Here is a 26,467-nt window from a genome sequence, read left to right on the forward strand (position 1 = left end):
CCAATCCCATCCTGTGGAAGCCAGGAGGAGAGTGGTGCCAGCCAGTGCTGTTCCCTCATGGCTGTGTTGGCCACATGCACTGTGCCGGTTCTGGACTGAGCCACATAGCAGCACAGTGCACATGCACAGACACCAACATGGTCGGACAGTGATAACAAGACAGAAATCTGGGACAAATGTTGGCCCTGGAAGCCCACACCGTGGACATGAGATGGCGGGGGGGCAAATTCTGGGGCAGTCCCGGAAAATCCAGGACGATTGGTCACTCTGCTTACAACTAATGGATCAAATCAACGCTCTGCAGTCTTTCCACATCCAGTGAAGAATGGTGGTGGGCAATGAAATAACAAACAGGGGAAGGCTGCTCCATGAGCACTCCTATCCTCAATGATGGTGAAGCTCAGCACAAGTGTGAAACAAGCATTTTCAACCAACTTCAACCAGAAGTGCCACGCTGAAAATCCATCTTGGCCTCCTCCTGAATCTTCCTGACATTCCCTGCATCACAGATGCCAGTCTTTAGCTCATTTGATTCACTCCATGTCAGATCAAGAAACAGCTGAGTGTACTGGATAGAGCTACAGCTATGGGCCCCAAAAGCATCCTGGCTGTACCGCTGAAAACTAATACTCAGAATCAGCACACCCCCTAGCTAAGCTGTCCCAGTGCAGCTACTGCACATGCATCTACCCGACAATATGGAAAATTGCCCAGGTGTGTCCTGCCAACAAAAAGCAGGACAAATCCAAGCCAATTATCATCCCATCAGTCTGCTCTCAATCATCAGCCAAGCGATGAAAGGTGTCACCGGCACTGCTACCAATCAGCACCTACTCACCAATAACCTGCTCATCAATGCTCAGTTTGGGTTCCACCAGGACCACTCAGCTCCAGACTTCCAAACCTTGGTTCCAACATGGGCAAAAGAGCCAAATTCAAGAGGTGAACATTTGCAACTCCTCAGATAAGGAATCATTTGCTGCCTGCATGCAGCAAGATGTGGACAACATTCAAGCAATGACAAGTAACAATGACATGCCACTCAAGTGCCAGGAAATGACCATTTCCAAAAGTGAAAATCTAACCACATCTCATTGACATTCAATGGCATCACCATCACTAAATTCATCAACATTAAAATCTGAGAGGCCATCACTGGCTAGAAATGTAACTGGACCAGTCACAGAGTGGAATTGGCAGGATTTTACAGTCCCGCTGAAGTCAATCAACTTTTGAATGGCTCGCTGCATTTTAAGGGCCCGCCACGATGGGGACATAAAATTCCGCCCACTAATATTCTGGCTACAAGAGCAGGTCAGAGGCTAGGAATTCTGCAGGAGTAACTCATTTCCTGAGTCCCCAGAGTGTGTCCATTATCTAAGACACAAGTCAGGGGTGTGATGGAATCCTCCTCATTGCCTGGATGAGTCATAGGGTAGCATTTTCCCCCCGTCGAAGGGGTTGAGTGGGATCGGGTGCAAGCGGGCGCGTTCCCGATCAGCGCTCCCGATTGGGGGCGAGCCACCATTTTACATGGGCGGGCACCCACAACTGACTGGGGCTGCTGGAGCTGCCAGTCTCAAGAGCGGACTTCCTCCCATTGAGGAGCAGAAGTCCCACTATGAGGTTGTTTAGGCCGCCCCTAGCATGTTAGCACAGTCAGGGACAGGAGGGTGTGACTATGAGTGAGGCAGGTAGAGGGATCCAGGAATTTGCACTGCAGGAGCCTCAGCCCTTGCCCTTATCCAACAGGTTTGAAATTCTTGCTCCCTGTGTGAACAAGAGCAGGGACTGTAGGGAGGATGAGCAAATTGAGCATAGCACCGTGGTACAGGGAGCCATTCAAGTGGGGGGAACAAAAGAGAAATGTAGTTGTAATCGGGGATAGTACAGTTAGGGGAATAGATACTGTTCTCTGTAGCCAGGATCAAAAGTCCCGAAGGCTGTGTTGCCTACCTGGCGCCAAGGTTAAGGATATCTCATCTGGGCTGCAGAGGAACTTGGAGTGGGAGGGGAAAGATCCAGTTATCGTGGTCCACGTAGGTACCAACAATATAGGTAGAACAAGGAAAGAGGTTCTGCTGAGGGAATATGAGCAGCTAGGGGCTAAATTAAAAAACAGAACCAAAAAGGTAATAATCTCCAGATTACTACCTGAGCCACGAGCTAATTGGCACAGGATCAATAAGGTTAAAGAGGTAAATGCGTGGCTCAAAGATTGGTGTGGGAGAAATGGGTTCGAATTCATGGGACATTGGCATCAGCACTGGGGAAAGGGAGCTATTCCGTTCGGACGGATTCGGGGGGGGGAATGTTCAGTTGCATGGAAGTATAAAATATCAAAGTTTAAGGAGAGGGTAAGAGTGCAGATTAGTGACGAGGCTGATAGTTACCAAAAAGTGAAAGGAAGGGACAGAGTGTGTGAACACCATATTGCACCAAAGAATCATATAAGAGTGGGGAAAATTGACAATAGGGCATGCTTAAAGGCTTTGTATCTGAATGCGCGTGGCGTTCAGAATAAAACTAATGAGTTAACAGCGCAAATAGAGATAAATAGGTATGATTTGGTGGCGATTACTGAGATGTGGTTACAAGGAGAACAGGTTTGGGAGTTGAATATCCAAGGGTACTCAGTGTTTCGGAAGGATAGACAGGAAGGAAAAGGAGGTGGTGTAGCTTCGTTAGTAAAGGAAGAGATCAGTGCTATAGTGAGGAATGACATAGGCACTGGAGAGCAAGACATCGAGTCAGCCTGGGTAGACACAAGAAATAGCAAGGGAAAGAAGTCCCTGGTGGGAGTAATCTATAGGTCCCAAAACAGTAATTCAGCAGTAGGGCACAGTATAAACCAGGAAATACTGGGAGCATATAAGAAAGGCATGACAATAACCATGGGTGATTTTAATATGCATATAGACCGGACTATTCAAATTAGCAAGGGTAGCCTCAAGGGAGGGTTCATAGAGTGTATTAGGGATTGTTTCTTGGAGTAATATGTTGTGGAACCAACCAGGGAGCAGACTATTCTGGATTTGGTTTTGTGTAATGAGATGGGATTAATTAATGATCTCATAGTAAAGGATCCTCTAGGGAAGAGTGATTATAGCATGCTAGAATTTCAAGTTCAGTTTGAGAGCGAGAAACTTGAGTCCCACACTAGTGTTCTGGAGTTAAACAAAGGTAATTACATAGGCATGAGGGCAGATTTAACCCAAGTGGACTAGGAAGACTACAAGGTAGGACTGTTGATGAACAGTGGCAGGTATTTAAGGAGATATTCAATTCCTCCCAAGTAAAATATACTCCAAAGAGGGAGAAAGGTGGTAAGAGGGGGGAAAAGCATCCATGGCTAAGCAAGGAAGTTAAAGATAACATAAAGGCAAAATTCTAAGGCATACCGAATTGCAAAGGTCAGTGGCAGGCTGGAAGATTGGGAAACTAAAGATCAACAAAGGGTTACTAAAAAAAGAAAATAAAAAGAACAAAGGTAAATTATGAAAGAAAACTAGCGCAAAATGTAAAAACTGATAGCAAAAGCTTCTACAAATATATAAAAGGAAAGAGAGTAGCTAAAGTGAATGTTAGTCCCTTGGAGGATGAGACTGGGGAGTTAATAGTGGGGAACACAGAAATGGCAGAGATGCTTAATCAATATTTTGCCTCAGTTTTCACAGTGGAGGACACTAGTACCACCCCAATAGTAACAGGTAGTGCAGAGGGTATAGAGAAGGAGGAACTTAGAACAATCACCATCACTAGAGAAAAAGTACTGAGCAAACTATTGGGATTAAAGGGTGACAAGTCCCCAGGACCTGATGGCCTACATCCCAGGGTCTTAAAGGAAGTGGCAGCGGAGATAGTGGATGCATTGGCTGTAATATTCCAAAATTCCCTGGATTCTGGAAAGGTTCCAGTGGATTGCAAAAATGCTAATATAACACCCTTATTCAAAAAGAGGGAGAGGCAGAAAGTAGGAAATTATAGACCAGTTAGTTTAACGTCTGTCATTGGGAAATTGTTGGAATCCATTATTATGCAAATAGTAATGGGGCATTTGGAAAGTCAAAATGCAATCCATCAGAGTCAGCATGGTTTTATGAAGAGTAAATCGTGTTTGACTAATTTGCTAGAGTCCTTTGAAGATGTGACAAGCAAAGTAGATAATGGGGATAAAAACAAAAAGCTAAAAGCTACTGCGGATGCTGGAAATCCAAAACAAAAACAGAATTACCTGGAAAAACTCAGCAGGTCTGGCAGCATCGGTGGAGAAGAAATCAGTTAACATTTCGAGTCTTCACGACCCTTCGGCAGAACTGAAGCAGAGTTAGGAGAAAGGTGAAATATAAGCTGGTTTAAGGTGGGGGGGCGGGGGGAGAGAGAAGTTGAGGGTGTGGTGATTGTGGAGATAAGCAAGCAGTGATAGGTGCAGATAATCAAAAGATGTCACAGACAAAAGGATCAAAGAGGTGTTGAAGGTGGTGATATTTGTCTAAGAAAAGTGCTAATTAAGAATGGAAGACAGGACACTCAAGGTACAGCTCTAGTGGGGGTGGGGTGGAAAGACTAACAACGTTTTAGTTTTAGATTTAAAAATAATGGAAATAGGTGGGAAAAGAAGAATCTATATAAATTATTGAAAAAAAAGGGAGGGGGGAGAAACGGGGTGGGGATGGGGGGAGGGGGAGTTTAAGATCTAAAGTTGTTGAATTCAATATTCAGCCCGGAAGGCTGTAAAGTGCCTAGTCGGAAGATGAGGTGCTGTTCCTCCAGTTTGCGTTGGGCTTCACTGGAACAATGCAGCAAGCCAAGGACAGACATGTGGGCAAGAGAACAGGGTGGAGTGTTAAAATGGCAAGCGACAGGGAGGTTTGGGTCTTTCTTGCGGACAGACCGCAGGTGTTCTGCAAAGCGGTCGCCCAGTTTGCGTTTGGTCTCTCCAATGTAGAGGAGACCGCAATAATGGGGATCCTGTCGAGATAGAATATCTGGAATTCCAGAAGGCCTTTGATAAGGTGCCGCACAAAAGATTAATACACAAGATAGGATGGCGAGGTTTGCCTTCCCACCATCCGGGTAGTTGATGGAGAACACATGTCCACCAATACTGCCTGCTCCACAGCCATTTAATGCTCCAACCTCCTCGCTCGGGAGGAAGTCCCACCTCAGAGAGCTGCCAGCCAATCTGATTGGCTGGTAACACGGAGTTAGGGGTAACATATTAGATTGGATAGAAGATTGGCTAATCAACAGAAAGCAGAGAGTTGGGATAAATGGGTCTTTTTCTGGATGGCAAGTTGTAACTACTGAGGGGCCACAGGGTTCAGTCCTTGGGTCCCAACTATTTAAAATCTATATTAATGACTTGGATTCAGGGGTAGAAGGTACTATAGCTAAATTTGCAGATGACAACAAAATAGGTGGGAAAGTAAGTTGCAATGAAGGAATAAGAAATTTACAAATGGATATGGACAGGTTAGGTGAATGGGCCAAAATTTGGCAGATGGAGTTTAACGTGGATAAGTGTGAGGTTATCCATTTTGGTCGGAAGAATAAAAAGGTGACTTATTATTTAAATGGAGAGAAACTTCAGAATGCTTCAGTGCAGAGAGATCTGGGTATCCTGGTGCATGAATCGCTGAAGGCTATTATGTAGGTACAGCAGGTAATAAGGAAGGCAAGTGGAATTTTGGCATTATTGCTAAAGGAATAGAGTATAAAAATAGGGAAGTGTTGTTGCAACGGTACAAGGTATTGGTGAGACCGCACCTGGAGTATTGTGCACAGTTTTGGTCCCCTTACTTGAGGAAGGATGTAGTTGCATTGGAGGCGGTTCAGAGGAGGTTCACTAGATTGATTCCAGAGATGCGGGACTTGTCTTATGAGGAGAGATTGAGCAGTTTAGGCCTATACTCGCTAGAGTTTAGCAGGTTGAGAGGAGATCTAATTGAGGTATATAAGATACTAAAGGGGATAGACAAAGTAGATGTGGAGCGGATGTTTCCCCTTGTGGGGCATTCTAGAACGAGAGGCCATAGTTTTAGGCTAAGGGGTGGTAGATTTAAATCAGAGATGAGGAGGAATTACTTTTCTCAAAGGGTCGTGAATCTGTGGAATTCACTACCTCAGAGCGCAGTGGATGCCGGGACGCTGAATAAATTTAAGGAGGCGATAGACAGATTTTTAATTAGTAACAGGTTGAAAGGTTATGAGGAGGGGGCAGGAAATTGGAGTTGAGGCCAAAATGAGATCAGCCATGATCGTATTGAATGGCGGGGCAGGCTTGAGGGGCTGAATTGCCTACTCCTGCTCTTAGTTCTTATGTTATGTTGTGGTGGGAGACCAGTATGCCACCGCACCCATAAAATTCCACCCAAGATGGCTAATTGCTACTTGCCCCAGGTTTTCTGATGGGAATGTACTGGGAATGCAGGAGAACTGACCTCCTCTATGATGCAACTCTCATTTTAATGATTAACTTGGGGCATGGTAGGAAAATGTCCTAGCTACCATAATGATTCAAGTGCATTACACTATTATTTTGTTTTTCCTAATGGATCCAAGAATGGTCACACGCCCCCTAGATCTGCCAGCTAATTAGAGGGTTGGCGGCTTAGCAGCCTCAAAAGCGCCAATGGTAGCAGTAGTCACTGCTGGCGCTGCACCTGAAAGAGGAGGATACAATGGATGATTGGCATCCTTACAACCAGGCAAGTGGGGGCTGGGGCCGGAGCCAGTCAGGTATCACGCATGAACCTGTCCAAGAGTGTTGGTGAGGACAGACAGGGCCAGTGCCATATGGGTGGCTACTGCTGCTGGGGGCCCCTCTGTGGGCCAACAGATGTCAAATAAGAGGTCCTCCAATAAGCCTGCTGTGAGGGCTCCAGGGTTTACCTGGTGGTCTCTGCATGTGAACCCTTCTTAATTGGCCACTTAAGTGGCTCAATTGACCTATTGACAGGCGGGCCATGTCCCACCTTCCCCACCGTCAATAAGATGGAATGGCAGAAGGCAGACGACGAGCATGCCACTCCTCCTCCTTCCCAAAACCATTTTAAAATCCAGCCCAGAGACAGCTGCAGAAAGAAGAGAGCTGTCTCAGAAAAGGTTTACGAGAATAGATGCAGAGATGAGGAGGCTTCAGCTTTGTGGACTAGACTGGAGAAGATGGGTTTGTTCTTCTTAGAGAATAGGTTAAGAGGAAATTTGATAGAATTGTTCAAAAACATGAAGGAGCCAAAAATGTTCCAATTGGCAGAAGGGCCAAGAACCAAAGGACGAAATTTAAGGTGAGTAGCAAGAAACAATGGCATTAAGGGAAATGTTTTTTAACAGCAAGTGCTTAGGACCTGGAATGCACTGCCTGAAAAGGTGTCAGAGACAGTTTTAATTGTGACTTTCAAAAGGAAACTTGGATAAGCACGAGGGGAAAAATTTGCAAAGCTATGGGGAAAGAGCAGGGCAGTGCGATTAGCCGAGTTGTTCTCCGAGAGACAGCATAGACACGATGGGCTGAATGACCTTCTGTGCCATAACCATTCTATGATTCTATAACATGGAGAATTATGTAAATGAAGTACAAGGCATATGTAAGTAAGAAATAAACTTGCCCAGTGATCAACTATAACTAATGGGACATAATCCAATTTGATTTAAAGTGTGATTGCTTAAAAACCCAAAGTTCATAAAGCACAAGATAAACATTTATGGAATATTGTTATATATGGGATGAAAATCTGTTCTTGGAGGTTTCTTTTGCCCTTTTGTTTATTAACTATGAATATTCATTCATAAAAAAATGAGAGCGACTGAAAAGTGGAAAAAAAGTATATTGCTGAGTCCCAATCAACCCAAAGTTGATCAGCAATAACCCAATCCTGCATTTTACTTGCCTTATCCTATACCAAGTTTTCAATCACCATCACAACTGGTTGGAATTTCCTTGAACTAACTTACATAGAAATTATACCAAAATTTACATCGGTTTCTACACCAATATTTATAACAGCGACTTCTATGTATATTTCTTGAGAATCTCACCATACACTGGAATACAAAAATCAATATAAAACAAGCAGAAATCAGCATAAACAAACCAGAGCTCAAGGAAAACATGGAACATATGCTATCTACCTTCAATGAAATACAGAGGGACTTAAAGATGTCATAAAAATTAAAGTTTGAAACCAAACTGTAGTACATGCACATTAATTACATGATGAAAATGCAATTGTGCAAGATTTTCTCTATGTACTGTAACAAATTCTGATGCCATAGAACGTGTTTAAAATGTAGTTAAAATGGTAAAGAGAGAAAAACACAAACCATTACAAAACACAAGAAATAAATAGTGACTTTGGGCCAAGTACATTTAAAATTTTGGACTTGTATGCATTCAGAACTCATGTAAATGCAGGAACTTGTTTTCTGGTCTTTGGCTTGGGGATGGAGTTATGGAAATAAGCTAGGTGGTGTTTAGGCAGTCAAAACTTGGAGCAGCAAAAATAATTGAGGAGATTTAGACACTGTGATGTCGTATAAGCCCAGGATAAATTAGTTACGTGTTAATTTCCTCTGAAACATCAGTGCAACTCTGCTCTTATGCTGCAGTTATTTCGAAACATTGGAGGGAATTTCAGGACAAATATGTTTATTTTAGAGAGTAAAAATACCTTTGCATTTGATGTAGCTTCAAGGAAACAAAGCCGATTTCCAAATCCTTCAACAGAAAGGCAGAGCTTAATCTGCGCTTTGACAATGGTCGTAGTGCACTGAAGAACCACTGCATCATCCTATCAGACAGAAAAAGTGGACTGTTAGCAAATCAGCAATATTCCGAGAACCTCACATTCGTTTTATCTAAAGTTATGAAACTGAATTTTAAAAAAACTTCCCATCTTTTTTTGCAAGTAAAGTTACATAGCTGAAGGTGGCTCTTCAGACTGCTCTTCTTCTGGTTGACCATTTAGGAGAGTTATATAGGGAATAATTTTAGGAGAATAAACCCGCAATTGGAACTTGGAAAATGTAAGGGAGCAATGATAGGAGAATCTTAAAATTAAGAAGAATTTCTGGAGATTATAACAACTTATTGTGGTCTATTCAATCCTTTTCGTTATCAATCTGTTTCAGCAGCTCGCTTATATCTTTCCCATCTCCCACTGCCTCCCCTGTGTCTCTCCTGGCGGAGTTCCAGCATTTCATGTGAACCTAGTAGGCAAATGACGGCCACTCCTCCTTGGTGCATCTTTGCCATTGATTGTGGACAATTTTTTTCCTTTGCAATACATATTTAAGCGCTTTTTTCATCGATACAGCATTTAATTTCTCTCAGGTTTAAAATGCTATTGCAATTTGAGAATTGTTTCACCTCTGAGTCAGAATGTTTTGGATTTAAATTCCAATCCAGGACTTCAGCATAAATTCTCAGCTGACACTCAAGTGCAGTATTGAAGTGTTGCATTGCTAGAAGTGCCATCTTACAAATGAGATGCTGCTACAGATCTCATGGCACTATGATGATGAGCGGACAAGTTCTCTCTGGTGCCCTGGTCAGTATTTATCCCTCAATCAAGATTGCTAAAAATCAAATTATTTGGTTATTATTACATTGGCCGGGATTTTTAGGATGGTGAGGTTTGCCTTCCCACCATCCGGGTAGTTGATGGAGAACACATGTCCACCAATACTGCCTGCTCCACAGCCATTTAATTCTCCAACCTCCTCGCTCGGGAGGAAGTCCCACCTCAGAGAGCTGCCAGCCAATCTGATTGACTGGTAATCCCAGTCCCTGCAGTGCCAAAAACTATAGATTTATTTACACAGTGTGAAACATTACGGGTATATACTTCCTGACTCCACTCCACTCTAAGTTAACAAGTGCCTCTTTAAATGCGCTGATGTAACCATCCACCTGTATATACTTAACTCAGTTGATACAATTGAGACCCACAGTCAGAGCATCAAAAAGGCCTTTAATTAGTGTGACGGCCCTCTAATCAGGGTGTCTCAGCAGCTCAAATGACTCAGCGAATCCTTTTCCACACTCAGAATGGGTGTATGACCTTTCTACCCGGTGTGAACTCGGTGGTGTCTCAGCAGGTGGGATAAAACTGCGAATCTCTTCCCACACTAACAGCAGGTGAACAGCCTCTCCCCGATGTGAACTCGCTGGTGTCTCAGCAGGTGGGATGATTCAGTGAACCTTTCCCACACTCGTTGCAGGTGAACGGCCTCCCTCCGGTGTGAACGTATCAGTGTGTCAGCAGAATGAATGAGCGAGTGAATCCCTTCCCACACACAGAGCAGGTGAATGGCCTCTCTTTAGTGTGAACCATCTGGTGTTGCAGCATGTTGATTAACCGATTGGATCCTTTCCCACAAATAGCACAGGTGAACGGTCTCTCACCAGTGTAAACTAGCTGGTGTGCAACGAGGTTGGATGATTCACTGAATCCCTTCCCACACACAGGGCAGGTGAAAGGCCTCTCCCCGGTGTGAACTCGCTGGTGTGTCAGCAGGTGGGGTGACCGAGTGAACAGCCTCTCCCCGGTGTGAATGCGCAGATGAGTTTCCAGCGCAGATGAGAGCTGCAGTGGACAGGACTAAGACTGCAAACAATCCCCAGAGCCTATGTCCCAGGAGTCCAAAACCAGTAAAGCGGGGAGGGTGGGAGGGATGGGAGGAAGGCAGAGGACCTGCAGGGGGCCAGTTCTTTTGGGGAGAGGGGCACCAAGTGTTAAAAGGTTGCTGAGGAGGCGCACCACTCCCATCCCCCTCACCCTCACCCCCACCACCCCCACCCGAGGCCTGAACAAGATTACTTTTCAGGCTTCCCAGCGTAAAATTGTGGAGAGGTCAGGAACCTGGTGGAAAAGCCATCCGAGAAATTTTACAACCACCACACTCCCACCCCACAAACCCGCCGCCGGGTAACGTAAAATTCTGTCAATTGTGTAGGTCTGTGTGGCCTTGCTGAGGAAAATTGTCAAGTTTCCTATATTTTAACAGGAACTACACTTCAAAAAGTACTTCATTGGCTAAAAAACGCTTTGGGACATCATGAGGTCGTGAAAGGCGTTATCTAATTGCAAATCAACCTTTCAATGTGCTATGAGGAGATGGTGCTTCCAGCATTCATTCAGAATGTGCATGGGTACTCATGACTTCACTTTTTTTTTGTAAAAATATACTTTATTCATAAAATATCTTCAATCACATTCCAAACCATTTCAAAAACAACATTACAAGGGTACAATCCAGGTTAAACTTTTACAAAATGTATCACCAGGTGCATCAGTACAAACAATATTACAATCATTTACAGCCTTTCATTTTGATCTGTACAGCCCGAGGGGCTCTAAACAGTTCCCAGTCTCTCGGTGCGCTGTGGTAGAAAGGTCTTAGACAGCGACCCTTCCCCATTGCGCCTTTGCGGCAGCTGCCCCAAGCTTTAGTGCGTCCCTCAGCACGTAGTCCTGGACTTTGGATTGTGCCAGTCCGCAACAATCGGTCGGGGACAACTCTTTGTGCTGGAAGACCAACAAGTTTCGGGCAGACCAAAGCGCCTCTTTCACCGAGTTGATGATCCTCCAGCTGCAGTTGATGTTTGTCTCGGTGTGTGTCCCTGGGAACAGCCCGTAGAGCACAGAGTCCGGTGTCACAGAGCTGCTCGGGATGAACCTCGACAGCAACCACTGCATCTCTCTCCAGACTTTCTTTGCAAAGGCACAATCCACAAGGAGGTGAACAACGGTCTCTTCCCCACCGCAGCCACCTCGAGGGCAACTCATGACTTCACTTACCTTTACCAGCCTCAAATTCATTTAGTTTCTAACACTGTATATGTCAAAATGGCAACACTAGCCTGCATTACCCCCCTCCATACTAACGCCAACCTATTCTACAGCTGTTCACCACTCAAAAGGAAGCTACAGAAGAGGCTGATCCCTCCTTGCCTTTATCTCTGCCAGACTATTCACAGAAATATATCAGAATCTAATCAAGAGCTCTCGCCACTGCTGACTCAGTGTTGCTCCTCCTTCTATTTCAATTTTTTCCCAAATTTGGTGTTCTTCTGACCCTTTAAGCAGCTGCAGGCTTTTAAAAGCAGCAGCTACACGGGTGGCCTAGAAATCTGATAATGCTGCATCCATCTTACAGGCATAAAAGGGACACAAATGCGTGCAATATATCCAATGGTGTATGCATTCTGAACTAAAAGAGCAGCACCCATACACTGCCACACAAAACAAGAGTAGTCAAAACAAGCAGGTCAAAAGAGGAATCCAATGCCTACTACCTTATGCATATGTAAATAGTGGGCCCAGTGCATATTTGATGCCTCCTTTATCAATTAGTTTGCCGTTCAGCAGTAAAATGTAATATACATGAAACCTAATCAGCAGTCAAAGGGACCACGACTGACTGTCACTAAAAAGTTGTTTTGTAAGCTATACTTCCCTGAATGTGATGGTGGGAGGTGCAGGGTGCAACCTTCCCTAGATTGCTGTTTGCCCCCACTTGGCCCTGTTCCCAATCGCCTCCCTCTGCCCCCACCAGAACCCATCACAGAGCTGCTGCCGGTAACCCAAAATTGCAATCCTTTATAGCAGTGAGCTGCCTGAGGATGCCCCGCAAGTGTCTGCATTGTAACGGTCTGATGTATAGGCCCAGTAGGTGCATTCTGGAGTAGGGACAATTTCCTGTGCCCAATTATATCAGCACAAGCCAATTTCCGGGACCACACCACATGTTCTTTCTTCAGGTCACTGAAAACCCATCTTGCAACACAAATGGGAAATGCAGCAGGGTTCAAAAATTTTATGAGGGTGGCAATTTTTTTTAAAAACAGAATTACAAAAGCATGCAAACCAATCTTGAAACCAACAAAGACTGACTAACAGCTTTAAGAGATAAAATAAAAATAGTATTACCTGGAAAAACTCAGTAGGTCTGGCAGCATCGGCGGAGAAGAAAAGAGTTGACGTTTTGAGTCCGCCAGACCTGCCGAGTTTTTCCAGGTAATTCTGTTTTTGTTTTGGATTTCCAGCATCCGCAGTTTTTTGTTTTTATTATTATTATTAAAAAAAATAGTATTTGACTGAATGTGACATCAAGGATCCCTAGTAAAATTGAAGTCAAAGACAATCAGGGGCTAAACTCTCCACTGGCTGGAGTCATACCTAGCACAAAACAAAGATTATGATGGTTGTTGGAAGTCAATCATCTCAGCCCAAAGGTATTGCTGCAGGCTTTCTTCAGGATAGTGTGCAAGGTGCAACCACCTTCAGCTGCTTCATCGATGACCTTCCTTCCATCATAAGGTCAGAAGTGGAATGTTCGCCGATTACAAGGTATTCAGTTCCAATCGTAAGCAGTCCACACCCATACACAGCAAGACATGGACAACAACCAGGCTTGGGCTGCTGTGTAGTCAGCAGCATTTGCGCCACTCAAGTGCCAGACAATGACCATATCCAAGAAGAATCTAACCATCTCAACTTGAAATTTGGTGACATCACCACCACTGAATCCCCCATCATCAATATCCTGGGGGGGTTACTATTGACCTGAAACTGAACTGCACCAAGCACATATAGAAACATACGAATTAGGAGCAGGCGTAGGCTACTTGGCCCCATGAGCCTGCTCCGCCATTCAATAAGAACATGGCTGCTCTGATTGTACCTCAACCCCACATTCCTGCCTACCCCCAATAACTTATCACCCCCTTGTTAATCAAGAATCTGTCTAGCTCTACCTTAAAAATATTCGAGGACTCTTCCTCAAAAGGCGGTGGAAGCAGAGAGTTCCACAGGCTCACTGCCCTCAGAGAGAAAAAATTCTCCTCATTTCTGACTTAAATGAATGGCCCCTGAGTTTTAAACAGTGACCCCTAGTTCCAGATTCTAAGCCATGTGCACCTAGCGACCAGCACTTCGCTTGTGACTTCAAGGTTTGTTCACCTACCCTTCATCGCACAGCGCTCGCAGCACTTTGGACTCAGCGCCAGGCTTCGCAGGCAGCACCCCATCGCTCTCAGTGGTATTACAGGCAAGGCTCTACCTACCAAAAAGCAGGACAAATCCAACGTGGCCAATTACCGCCCCATCAGTCTACTCTTGATCATCAGTAAAGTGATGGAAGGGGTCATCAACAATGCTATCAAATGGCACTTGCTTAGCAATAACCTGCTCACTGTCACCCAGTTTGGGTTCTGCCAAGGCCACAGCTCCTGACCTCATTACAGCCTTGGTTCAAACATGGACAAAAGAGCTGAACTCCAGGGGTAAGGGGAGAGTGACTGCCCTTGATATCAAGGCCACATATGACCGAGTGTGGCATCAAGGAGCCCTAGCAAAACTGGAGTCAATGAGAATCAGGGGGGAAACTCTCCACTGGTTGGAGTCATACCTTGCACAAAGGAAGATGCTTGTGGTTGTTGGAGGTCAGTCATCTCAACTCCAGGACATCACTGCAGGAGTTCCTCAGGGTAGTGTCCTCAGCCCAACCACCTTCAGCTGCTTCATCAATGACCTTCCCTCTATCATAAGGTCTGAAGTGGGGATATTCGCTGATGATTGCAAAATGTTCAGCACCATTCGTGGCTCCTCAGATACTGAAGCAGTCCATGTCCAAATACAGCAAGACCTGGACAATATCCAAGCTTGGGCTGACAAGTGGATAGTAACATTCAAGCCACACAAGTGCCGGGCAATGACTATCTCCAACAAAAGAGAATCTACCATCGCCCCTTTACGTTCAATGGCATTATCATCACTGAATCCCCCACTATCGACATCCTGGGGATTACCATTAACCAGAAACTGAACTGGACTAGCCATATATATACTGCGGCTACAAGAGCAGGCCAGAGGCTAGGAATCATGGGATAAGTAACTCACCTGACTCCTGACTCCCCAAAGTCTGTTCACCATCTGCAAGGCACAAATCAGGTGTGTGATGGAATACTCCCCACTTGCCTGGATGAATGCAGCTCTTACAACGCTTAAGAAGCTTGACATTGTTCAGGACAAAGCAGCCCGCTTGATTGGCACCACATCCACAAACCTTCACTCCCTCCACCACCGACACATAGTAGCAGCAGTGTGGACCATCTACAAGATGTACTGCAAGAATTCACCAAGCCTCCTTAGATAGCGCCTTCCAAACCCACAATCACTACCATCTAGAAGGACAAGAGCAGCAGATAGATGGGAAAACCACCACCTGGAAGTTCCCCTCCAAGTCACTCACCATCCTGACTTGGAAATATATCCCGTTCCTTCATGTTGCTGGGACAAAATCCTGGAACTCCCTTCCTAACAGCACTGTGGGTGTACCTACACCACATGGACTGCAGCAGTTCAAGAAGGCAGCTCCCCTGCAACTTCTCAAGGGCAACTAGGGATGGGCAATAAATGCTGGCTCAGCCAGCAAAGCCCACATCCCGTGAATGAAATTTTAAAAAAGACCAGCGGTAAGGCGGGGATATTGTGGAAGGGGCTGCAAGGCAAGACCTCCACCAGTGTAGAGGCGAAAGTGGTCAGAGGTTGTGGAAGGAGCTGCAGGGCAAGGCAGCAATAGTGTCAAAGGATTGGACCAGAATGGGAGATCGCAGAGGGAAAAAGCGCTCCAGTTTACATGACCTCGCAAAGACTGTCCCTGTACTAGTCCAGGGATGATGAGAGCATGTCGGTCCAGAGTCAGTAGTGCCCAGAATGTTGTGCACAGGAAGAGGTCGTAACATCACGTGCCTTGGTCCTAGCATTATGTTGGACTGCAGGTGGCACACTCACAGTTAGGGGAAGCACCTGCAGCCTGGAAAAGGTAGTGTAGGGGCAGTGGAGGGCTCTGGGGAGCAGTGTGCTATATGTCTCACTGGTCAGGAGGCCTCAAGTTGGGGAGAGGTAAGATCCACACAGGGCATAGGCACATCCACCTCCAAAGATTCAGGGGGAAACACAAGGATTTCCACAAGCACAAAGGTTCAAGGATTGGAGGGGGAGGATTGAGCGTTGTTGGATGAAGGGAAACCTGGAAATTCAGTTCCTCCAGGCTAATGGGGGGGATTTGCATAGTTACACAGGGAGGATTCAAGCTGCTCTGGAAGTGAGACATCACCACCACCATCTTCCAACCTTTCAAATGAGGTAAGAGTCTGATGGCAAGGGTTCTGAGGGCCAGTTGGAGTACTGGTGCTCTGCATTGGGAGGCCGATCTAAAGGACACCCAACTGAATTGTGTATTGCCAAATGGGGGGAAATGTATAAATATTGTAGCCGCAAGAGCAGGTCAGAGGTTGGGAGTTCTGCAGTAAGTGACTACCCTCCTATCTCCCCAAAGCCTGCCAACCATCTGCAAGGCACAAGTCAGGAGTGTGATGGAATGCTCTCCACTTGCTGGATGAGTGCAACTCCAACAACATCAAGAAGCTCGACCCCATCCAAGATAAAGCTGCCTTCTTGATCAGCACCCCATTCACCACCTTAGACATTGGCTCCCTCTACCACCAACACACCATCTACATGATGCACTGCAGAAACTCACCAAGGTTCCTCTGACAGTTTCTTCCAAGCCCACAACCTCTACCACCTAGAAGAACAAAGGCAGCAGGCACATGGGAACACCGCTACCTGCAACTCCCCCCGAAAGTCATACACCATCCTGACTTGGAAAAGTATCAACATTCTTTCACTGTCGCTGGGTCAAAACCCTGGAACTCCCTCCCTAAAAGAATTTGCGTGTACCTATACTACACGGACTGAAGTGCTTCAAGAAGATGACTCACCGCCAAATTCATAAGCAAAATTAATGGTGGGCAATAAATGCTGGCTTTACTAGTGATGCCCACATCCCACAAACAAATTTTTAAAAAACTGACTGAGCCAATAAAATAGGTGACACCTTAATAACAGTCCTGAAGTAAAAACGAGAGATATTTGTGCTCTGCAACTCAAATGAGAAATACGTAATATCCTTGCATTTGTTTATTTTTCCCTATAACTTAAGTAATATCTGAAAACAAAAATCTAAATAGTGTCATATTCCTATGACATGGTCCTCTGGAAATAGCTTAAAATTTTACATTACAAGTGATGCATTTTAGTTCATTTAAGCAGACGGAATATTAGTTAAAAAAGGAAAGACAATATGATATTTGTATTTGTATTTTCAATGGGACAAGCAGACCAACCATTACACCAGACTCGTTCTACTACATACAGTATTCCTGACCCCAATACTTCAGTTCACAGGGTCACAGCAACATGAAGTTCCAGAGTGGGAACTTGATTCATTAACCACCAGACATGCACAGGTTGTGAGATAGAGGCACTAGGAGGCACAGGAGACCTAGTTGCATCGAATTGCACCAGCAAACACTGACATCGTAACAGAGCATATAAAGTGCTGCCTGGAATCCTCAAACTCTTGACTGTCAATGTGAGACACTGATGATCAACATGTTTGCACAAACAGCCAAGAACATAAGAACTAGGAGCAGGAGTAGGCAATTCAGCCCCTCGAGCCTGCCCCGCCATTCAATACGATCATGGCTGATCTCATTTCGGCCTCAACTCCAATTTCCCGCCCTCTCCCCATAACCTTTCAACCTGTTAGTAATTAAAAATCTGTCTATCGCCTCCTTAAATTTATTCAGCGTCCTGGCATCCACTGCGCTCTGAGGTAGTGAATTCCACAGATTCACGACCTTTGAGAAAAGTAATTCCTCCTCATCTCTGATTTAAATCTACCATCCCTTAGCCTAAAACTATGGCCTCTCATTCTAGAATGCTGAAGGGGAAACATCCGCTCCACGTCTACTGTGTCTATCCCCTTTAGCATCTTATATACCTCAGTTAGATCTCCTCTCAACCTGCTAAACTCTAGCGAGTATAGGCCTAAACTGCTCAATCTCTCCTCATAAGACAAGCCCCGCATCTCTGGAATCAATCTAGTGAACCTCCTCTGAACCGCCTCCAGTGCAACTACATCCTTCCTCAAGTAAGGGGACCAAAACTGTGCACAGTATTCCAAGTACGGTCTCACCAATACCTTGTACAGTTGCAACAACACTTTCCTATTTTTATACTCTATTCCTTTAGCAATAAATGCCAAAATTCCATTTGCTGTACCTGCATACTAGCTTTCAGCGATTCATGCACCAGGACACCCAGATCTCTCTGCACTGAAGCATTCTGAAGTTTCTCTCCATTTAAATAATAAGTCACCTTTTTATTCTTCCGACCAAAATGGATAACCTCACACTTATCCACGTTAAATTCCATCTGCCAAATTTTGGCCCATTCACCTAACCTGTCCATATCCATTTGTAAATTTCTTATTTCTTCATTGCAACTTACTTTCCCAACTATTTTGGTGCCATCTGCATTTTAACAGCTTAGAAATAGATAGGAAAGCTTCCCTCCTCATAAATATTTCCAACTCAAGCTCTGACACTTGTCATGCTTTGTATCAACTTTGGAACCTAGATATAACAAACAGAAGTTTCAGTTCCCTTAAAATAAACTGCATGCTGATATTTTAGAAGTTCCCCTTAACCCCATGTAGAAAAAAACATCAAAGCTCTACAGCACAAATGAGAAGAGTAAAATCAATATTCATACACTTGTACCACATTCTGAGAGGGGTGGATGAATAGCCAGAGGTTATACTCCATATCTGTATCAATAACATAGGTAGAAAGAGAAGCAAGGTCCTGCAGGCAGATTTTAGGGAGCTAGGATGGAAATTAATAAGCAGGACCACAAAAAGTTGTAAACTCCAGGTCGTTCCCAGTACCACAAACCAGTGAGTATAGGAGGATAGAGCAAATAAATGCATGGCTGGAGAGATGATGTAGGAGTAAAGGCTTTGGATTCCTGGGAAATTGGGACTGATTTTCAAGAAAATGAAACCTGTACAGGCCAGGCAGGTTGCATCTGAACAGAGCCAGGACCTTTGTCCATAAGGGATACTATTGGGGAGGGTTTAATTAATTTGGCAGGGGAATGAGCACCAGGATGTAGCAATTAGGAAGAATAAAGTACTCGAAGAACTGGGAGAAGCAGACAGCACTGGTTAAGAAATTGTAAGGTATTAGATGGGACTAGGCAATGAATGAATACAAAATGGCCTCAATTAGGTTTAGAATCATATATATATGCATGATGAATAAGGTTTGTGAACTGCAGGTGCAAATAGCCACGTGGAAATATAATGTTGCATGATAATGGAGAACTGGCTTACAGAAAAGGCAAGACTGGGTACTAAATATTCTACAAAGTGTTCAAAAAACATAGGGAAGGAAATAAAAGAGCAGTGCTTGTAAATGTTGAATTTGTGTTACAATGAAATGCATACTTTAAACTGGTAATTAAGCACAGCTGCCCCCAATTGGAGAAGGATTAGTGAATTATTGTAAGAGTACATTGGGAGAGTTTGTGACTTTGTTGTCTTGGAAATAAACCTGTTTTAAAGATGTAGGCTAGTTGCAGACTCATTCTTCCTCAACATACAATTATTGGAATTAACATGGTAGCAGAGGATGAATTGGTGATTGGCTGCTGAGTAAGAAGTTTTTTGCCTCTATCCTCAAAGGGGGGGGAGGGAGGGGGGGAAAGAAACATACTACTGTGACAAATTCAGTTACAGAATGGCAGAAGGATATTGCAAAATCTTAGGCTTTGATGTTTCACCAATTTTTTTTTAACAAAGTAAAGATGAGATACGGGTTACTTTGTTACCCCCAAAGAAGCAAGGTATAGCTTTGGCTTTGTCGTTACCATCAAAAAGAAAGATTAGGAGTAAAGTATTTTCAGAATTTAACATGGATGGCTTGGACACTGAAGAGGGATTGGTTCTTCTATTAGTTTTTTGGATAAGTTTTGCAAAAAAGGATTATTTGTTGGAAGCATTTGAAGCATAATCAAGCTTTAATAGATTTAAGAAAACAGCTGATCAGCCCATGGAAGAATATATTATGGACTTTGATAAGAGTATAAGAGACGAGAAAAAGTTTAACCTTGAAATCCTGGAGTCTGTATTGGCATTCAAGTTACTTGATTGTCCATGTATAACAATCATGTTGATAGATTTTTGGTATTGATGGGGGTTCAATTCCATGGGAAAGACTCTCTCCTAGACTAAATGGCTGCTCTCCTAAAATTTTTAGGAAAGTAGCTAGAAATTACTTTTTCCAATCAAATACAGGCTACTCAGCAGAAAAGCAAAGGATGGCGGATTCCATGGCAGCCGAGTTTGAGATCGACAAAATATTAAACGCAGATTCCAGTAAAAAGACAGGGTTGCTGAAGATGGTCGTACTTTTAGCCAATTTGAGGGTTGAGACAAAAAGCAGGTCTGGGACGGCAACGGTAGGTACTTGAACCCAAGAAACGTATGAGGAATAGTTAAATAGTGATATCGGAGTGATTCTAAATATCATTATGCAATGATTTGCCCACAGCAAAAGAATTGTGTTTTTGAAATAATGCATAAAATAGATAATTTTGATGCTGAAAACGATGGTGACTGTCATGAAGGAATTGTGCTGGTCACTGGGAGTTTGAATCCGGTGATAAGTATTTTGATGGCTAATTCATTCAACTGTGCAGTTTTAGATGGTGGTAGTGCTTACACAGTGTGTGGAGGTGTATTGGATTAACTGCTGCCTGTGAGTGTGTCTGAGGTAGATCAGCAGAAGGTTGAGGAACATGGAAGCTCTATTTGCTTCAGGTTTTGGAAATGATAACACGCTAATGTCTTTCAAAAGTGTAGTCCTCTCTTGAACGATAGCTGGGATCAGAGTCTTCATCAGTACTGATGTGCTCTCTAGTGAAATACCTCTATTGTTAAACAGAATTTCAATGAAAAAAGAACAGATGAAGCTGGACATGGAGAATGACGGAATAATTGTATTCAGGGGAAACAGTGGATCTATGTTTTACTCGGTCAAGCCATTACTACATGCCATTAAGAGAGCCAGATATTTCTCGTCAAAGTTCATACAGTCTTTTTAACTTCTGGGGATAAAAGTTTGGTGGACAAAAAGATATTATTTAGAAGTTGCATAGACAATTTGCACATCCAACTCCACAAAAACTGAAAGCTCTGCTGCAGGATGCTAGAATGGTTGATAAAGAATGTAACAACCTTATCAAGCAAGTCATGGTTCAATGTGACATTTGCTAAATGTCAAAGGATACTGCGACATGCTGTTGAGTCTACCACTGGCCAGGGAATTTAATGATGTTGTGGCAATGGACTGAAGTATGGATCGAGGATCGGAGTATTTTTTCTTTGCTACACTTTGTAGATATGGTGATCAGATTTGGCCTATCTGTGGTAATAATGTGATAAATGGACCATTGTCAATTAAGGTCATAGGGTGGCTACTGGATTAGGAACACCAACAAAATTCCTGACAGAATGGAGGGGAATTTGCAAAATGAGAAACTTTGGGATGTGAAAATTTTAATATTAGTTATGCATACTGAGAACAATGGGTTCTGAAAGAGGAATCATGCAGTGACAGACGACATGTTGCATAAAATATTGGCCGATCAACTGGATTGCGAATTCCAAATGGTATAGGCAGTGCATACAAAGAATTCTTTACAAATGGTTGGGGGTTTCTGCCTGTACCAATTGGTGTACAGCAGGAATCCAAAGTTTCTTTTATTACTATCGGATGCTCCCCCGCTCTTGAAGGAACTACTATTACCTCCTGCTCTATTAAGAGTGGGACAAAGGAATAGAAAGGGCATGAAGGGAAAAACTGTTTGATTCCCATGTTGGATAAAAGCCCATTCTTCACGGGTATTTGCATGTTCATAATTCATTCCAATGTGATAGATGACTAAGCACCATGTGTATCGCATACTCCTATTTTGTGGGACAGAGCAAGAGGGTTATAGTAATATAATGGATCAGGAGTTGAATATCAGTAATCAGATTGTGACAAAGAAGAAGGGCTATTTGATGGGTCAGATGATGGATCCTGGCTGAGGAAGTATTCACATAGTGGATAGGGCCTCTGACTGGATAAGCAGGGGATCTAACAGTAGAAGCCTGGGAAGACTTAAACAGCCAAGTAGGGGTCACAGCCTGACTATATGACAGACTAAAATGGAGAATGCTGAATCATTGCAACAAAGTAATAGAAGGAAGTCCCCATAACAGGTTTTTTTTTATAACCACTGACAAGTTAGGGAATAAAGCTATACCAGGGGCTAAACAGAAGAAAATGGAGAGAGTTTGGTGTGTATTCAGAAGTCCTGCATAGGGGTCAGCCAGCATTATCACATAGGTGGGTCTGTATAGAAAAGGTCCTACCTGATGGCACTTATAAGACCAAGGCTAGGTTAGTGGCCTGGAGATTTGAAGAATGCTCAACAGAAAGAAATCAAAGTGGACTTGCCCACAGCAGGGAAGGTAAATTTGAAATTTTTTTGGTCCTTTTGGTAACATATTTTCATGGGAGTGTAAAGTCAATAGATCTAAAAGCTGCATTTCTGCAGGGATCACCTCCAAAGAGAAGTATTTCTCAAACCTCTTAAGGCACCAGAGGTGGACGGAAAACTTTGGAATTGAATAAGTGCGTACATGGTTTAAACGATGCTTCTAGAGTTTGGTACTTTTCAGTTCAATCGGTTAAAGTTGGGCTGTCTCTAACTGAAGGCGGATCCTGCCATATTTTAATGGTACCATGGGGGGAAATTGGCAGGCATCTTCTCAATGCATGTTGATAACTTCTGGTGGGGTGGCACTAGTGAGTTTCAAATCATTATTAACAATTAAGGCAGACTTTAAGATTGGGAGTCAGGCTAATGGGGCCAATAAAACAGTATATGTCTGAGGTTACTTTGCATCAGCAATCATATTTAAAGTGTTAGGCCTATTGCAGTCAGTTGGGCTAGGTTTTTGCAAAAAGATGCTGATGCTTCCAAGGATGTGACACAGCAGCTGCAAAGTCTGGTTGGGCAATTAAACTGGCTGGGCACGTGGATGAGGCTGGATGCAAGTTTTGATGTTCTTGAACTGAGTACTATAATGAAACATACCAAGGTCCAGGATATCTTACGGGCAAATAAAACATTAAAGTTAAAGATGGAGGAGTGTGTACTCCAGCTTCCATCTTTGGGTGATCCTAAGAATTTAAAATTGCTCACGTTCAGTGACTCCTCTCTCCTTGTTGATGGGTTTTAAAATGCAGTGGGTTTTCTAATATTGTAGATGAAAATGGGAAATCCCCCTCGGCTTGGGAAGCTTAGTAAAAAGCAACCTGGCTGCAAAGAGTCTCTCATTAGTAAAGGCTGTTGACATGGCATTTATCTAAAACGTTAGGGCAATTACTAAATGGGGAAAATGATGAAGAAAATGTCCCAGTAGGAGCATTATATTGACAATTTATCCCTTTGGGATAACGTACACTCGTGTAAGTGAAAAGATTACAAATTGACATTGCAAGTCTAAAACAAATGGTGCAGAGAATGGAAATCTCTAAGCTCCAGTGGGTTGACGCAAGTGATCAGTTATCAGACTGTTTCACCAAAAGGAATGCTTGTAGTGAAAAATTTGTGGAGTGTATTTAAAGAAGGATGACTTGGGATTTTTTTTAAAAAAAAATACATTTTTTTTTTCTGAAAAGGAATTGCACTTTTTTTGCCTTGCTTAAAAGGAATCTGATGTTGAAGTTATGTTGCAATGAAATGCATGCTTTAAATGGTAATTGAGCACAGCTACCCCCAAATTGGATTTTTTTTTATTCATTGGACGTGGGTGTTGCTGGCTAGGCCAGCATTTATTGCCCATCCCTATCCCTTAAGTGCCCTTATTCAGAGAGGGCATTTTAGAAACAACCACATTGCTATGGGTCTGGAGTCACATGTAGGCCAAACCAGGCAAGGACAGATTTCCTTCCCTAAAGGATATTAGTGAACCAGAAGGGTTTTTACAACAATCGTCATTAGACCTTAAATTTCAGATTTTTCAGAACTCCAGATCTGCCATTGAGAGATTCAAACCTGGGTCCCCAGAGCATTACCCTGGGTCTCTGGATTACTAGTCCAGCAACAATACCACCGCGCCAATGATTAGGGAATCATTGAACTGGTTTATTTACTCATAAACTCAGTGTTGAGGAGGAACTGGGAGCGTCTGTGCCTTTTGCTGTCTTGGAAATAAACCTGTTTTAAGGTACAAACTAACTTCAGACTCATTCCTCCCCAACATATTATTGGAATTAACAGGGGTGGCAGTGCTGATTAAGAAGAATATCAGTGCTGAACAGAGATGATCTGAAGGGAGCAAGGATAGAATTTATTTGGTTAGAGCTAAGAAACAGGTCACTACATGACTAAGTGTATTCTATAGGCCACCAACTAGTGGGAAAGATAGAAAGATGCAAATTTGCAGGGAAGTTAGAGACATGCAAGAAATATAGAGTAATGATCATGGACACTTTAATTATCCTAATATAAGCTGGGATAGTAACAGTGTAAAGGAAAGAGGGGGAAGAATTTTTGAACTGTGTTCACAAGGCTTTTAAATCAGCCCACTGAGGAGGAAGGCATTGCTGGATCTGATTCTGGGGAATTAGGTCAGTCAGTAGGTCAAGTGCCAATATGGAAACCGTGATCATTGCACTACAAGGTTAGATTCCTTAAACCAGAGGACAAGGAGTACCAATCTCAGTGGATTAAAAGTGGTTCTGTCCGGATTTAAAAAAAGTCAGATTGGCAGGCAAAACTAACAGGACAATAGTCTGCCCTTAAAGCAGAGGATAGAAACATAGAAAATAGGAGCAGGGGTAGATCATTCAGCCCTTCGAGCCTGCTCCGCCATTCAGTATGATCATGGCTGATCCTCTGTCTTAATGCCATACTCCCGATCTCTCCCCATGCCCCTTGATGCCTTTGGAGTCTAGAAATCTATTTCCTCCTTTTTAAATATATTCAGTGACTTGGCCTCCATAGCCTTCTGTGGTAGAGAATTCCATAGGTTCACCACCATCCGTGAAGAAGTTTGTCCTCCATCTATCCTAAATGGCCTACCCTGTATCCTGAGACTGTGACCCTTTGTGCTGGACCCGACACCCACCACCCACCCAGCCAGGGGAAACATAATCCCTGCATCCAGTCTGTCCAGCCATGTCAGAATTTTATGTTTCAATGAGATCCCCCCCTCATTCATCTAAACTCCAGTGAATACAGGCCTAGTCTGCCCAATCTCTCCTCCTTTGACAATCCTGCCGTCCCAGGAATCCATCTGATGAGCCTTTGCTGCACACTCTGTATGGCAAGTATATCCTTTCTTGAGTGAGGACAGCAAAACTGCATACACTACTCCAGGAGTGGTCTTACCAAGACCCTGTACAGCTGTAGTAAGACATCCTTGCTCCTGTACTTAAGTCCTCTCGCACTGAAGGCTCAGGTACAGTCAAGGTCCATTTCCACAAGGGGCAAAGGTAGAGCAACCAAAGTTAGAGCTCCTTGGATGGCAAGAGAGAAACAAGGCAGAAAGAGGGTATATTGATGTCAGATGGATAATATGTGAGAACCAAGCTGAATATAGACAGTTAAGAGGTGAAAAAGGAAATAGGGAGAGAGAGAGAGAGACTGTCAGCTAATATAAAAGGGAATCCAAAAGTTTTCTATAGGGATATAAATAGCAAAACCCCAGAAAGGGAAGAGGTGGGATCAATTAGAAACTAAAGAAGCCTATGCATAGAGGCAGAAGGCATGCAGTTCTGGTCTCCACATTTAAGAGAGAATATACTTGCATTGGAGGCAGTACAGTGAAGGTTTATGAATTTAGTCTCTGGAATGAGGAGGTTGTCCTGTGATGAAAAGCTGAGTAAATGGGGCTTACATTCTCTGGAGTTTAGAAAAATGAGATGATCTCATTGAAGACAACAAAATTCTGAAGGGGCTTGATAGGATGGATGCTGAGATGGTTTGTTTCTGCTGGTCAAGGAGCCTAAAAACACTGGCCCCTTATGCTAAGACCGTGCCCATCATTTAGGTCTGAGACGAGGAAAAATTACTTCACTCAAAGGGCTGTAGATGCTCTATCATTGAATACATTTAAGGTTGGGATAGACAGACTTGGTGTCTCATGGAATTGAAGGATATGGGGAGCAGGTGGGAAAATGGAATTGAAGCCCAAGCTCAGCCACGATCATATTGAATGGTGTAACAGGCACGACAGGTCAAATGCTGCTATTTATAATTGAAAATAAAATGCTGGAAAAACTCAGCAGGTCTGGCAGCATCTGTGGAGAGTGAAACAGAGATAACAATGAGTCTGTATGGGTCTGAAGAAGAGTCATACGAACTCGAAACATTAACCTGTTTCTCTCTCCGCAGATGCTGCCAGACCTGCTGAGTTTTTCCAGCATTTTCTGTTTTTTATTTGATTTTCCAACATCTGCAGTATTTTGATTTTATTCCGCCTCCTATTT

At 43.6% G+C, this 26,467-nt stretch overlaps 1 protein-coding gene across 1 annotated transcript in view; it reads right to left on the minus strand.

Annotated features, from left to right (window-relative positions):
* LOC144671280 (ryanodine receptor 1-like) overlaps window positions 1-26,467 on the minus strand; it is a 473,493-nt gene that overhangs the window by 428,493 nt on the left and 18,533 nt on the right. The window contains exon 2 of the mRNA XM_078533089.1: window positions 8,673-8,792. Within this exon, the coding sequence (XP_078389215.1) occupies window positions 8,673-8,792 (120 nt within the window). The remainder of the gene's footprint in view (window positions 1-8,672; window positions 8,793-26,467) is intronic.

The sequence above is a fragment of the Cetorhinus maximus genome, chromosome 32, assembly GCF_964194155.1.
Source record: "Cetorhinus maximus chromosome 32, sCetMax3.hap1.1, whole genome shotgun sequence".
NCBI classification, from domain to species: Eukaryota; Metazoa; Chordata; class Chondrichthyes; order Lamniformes; family Cetorhinidae; genus Cetorhinus; species Cetorhinus maximus.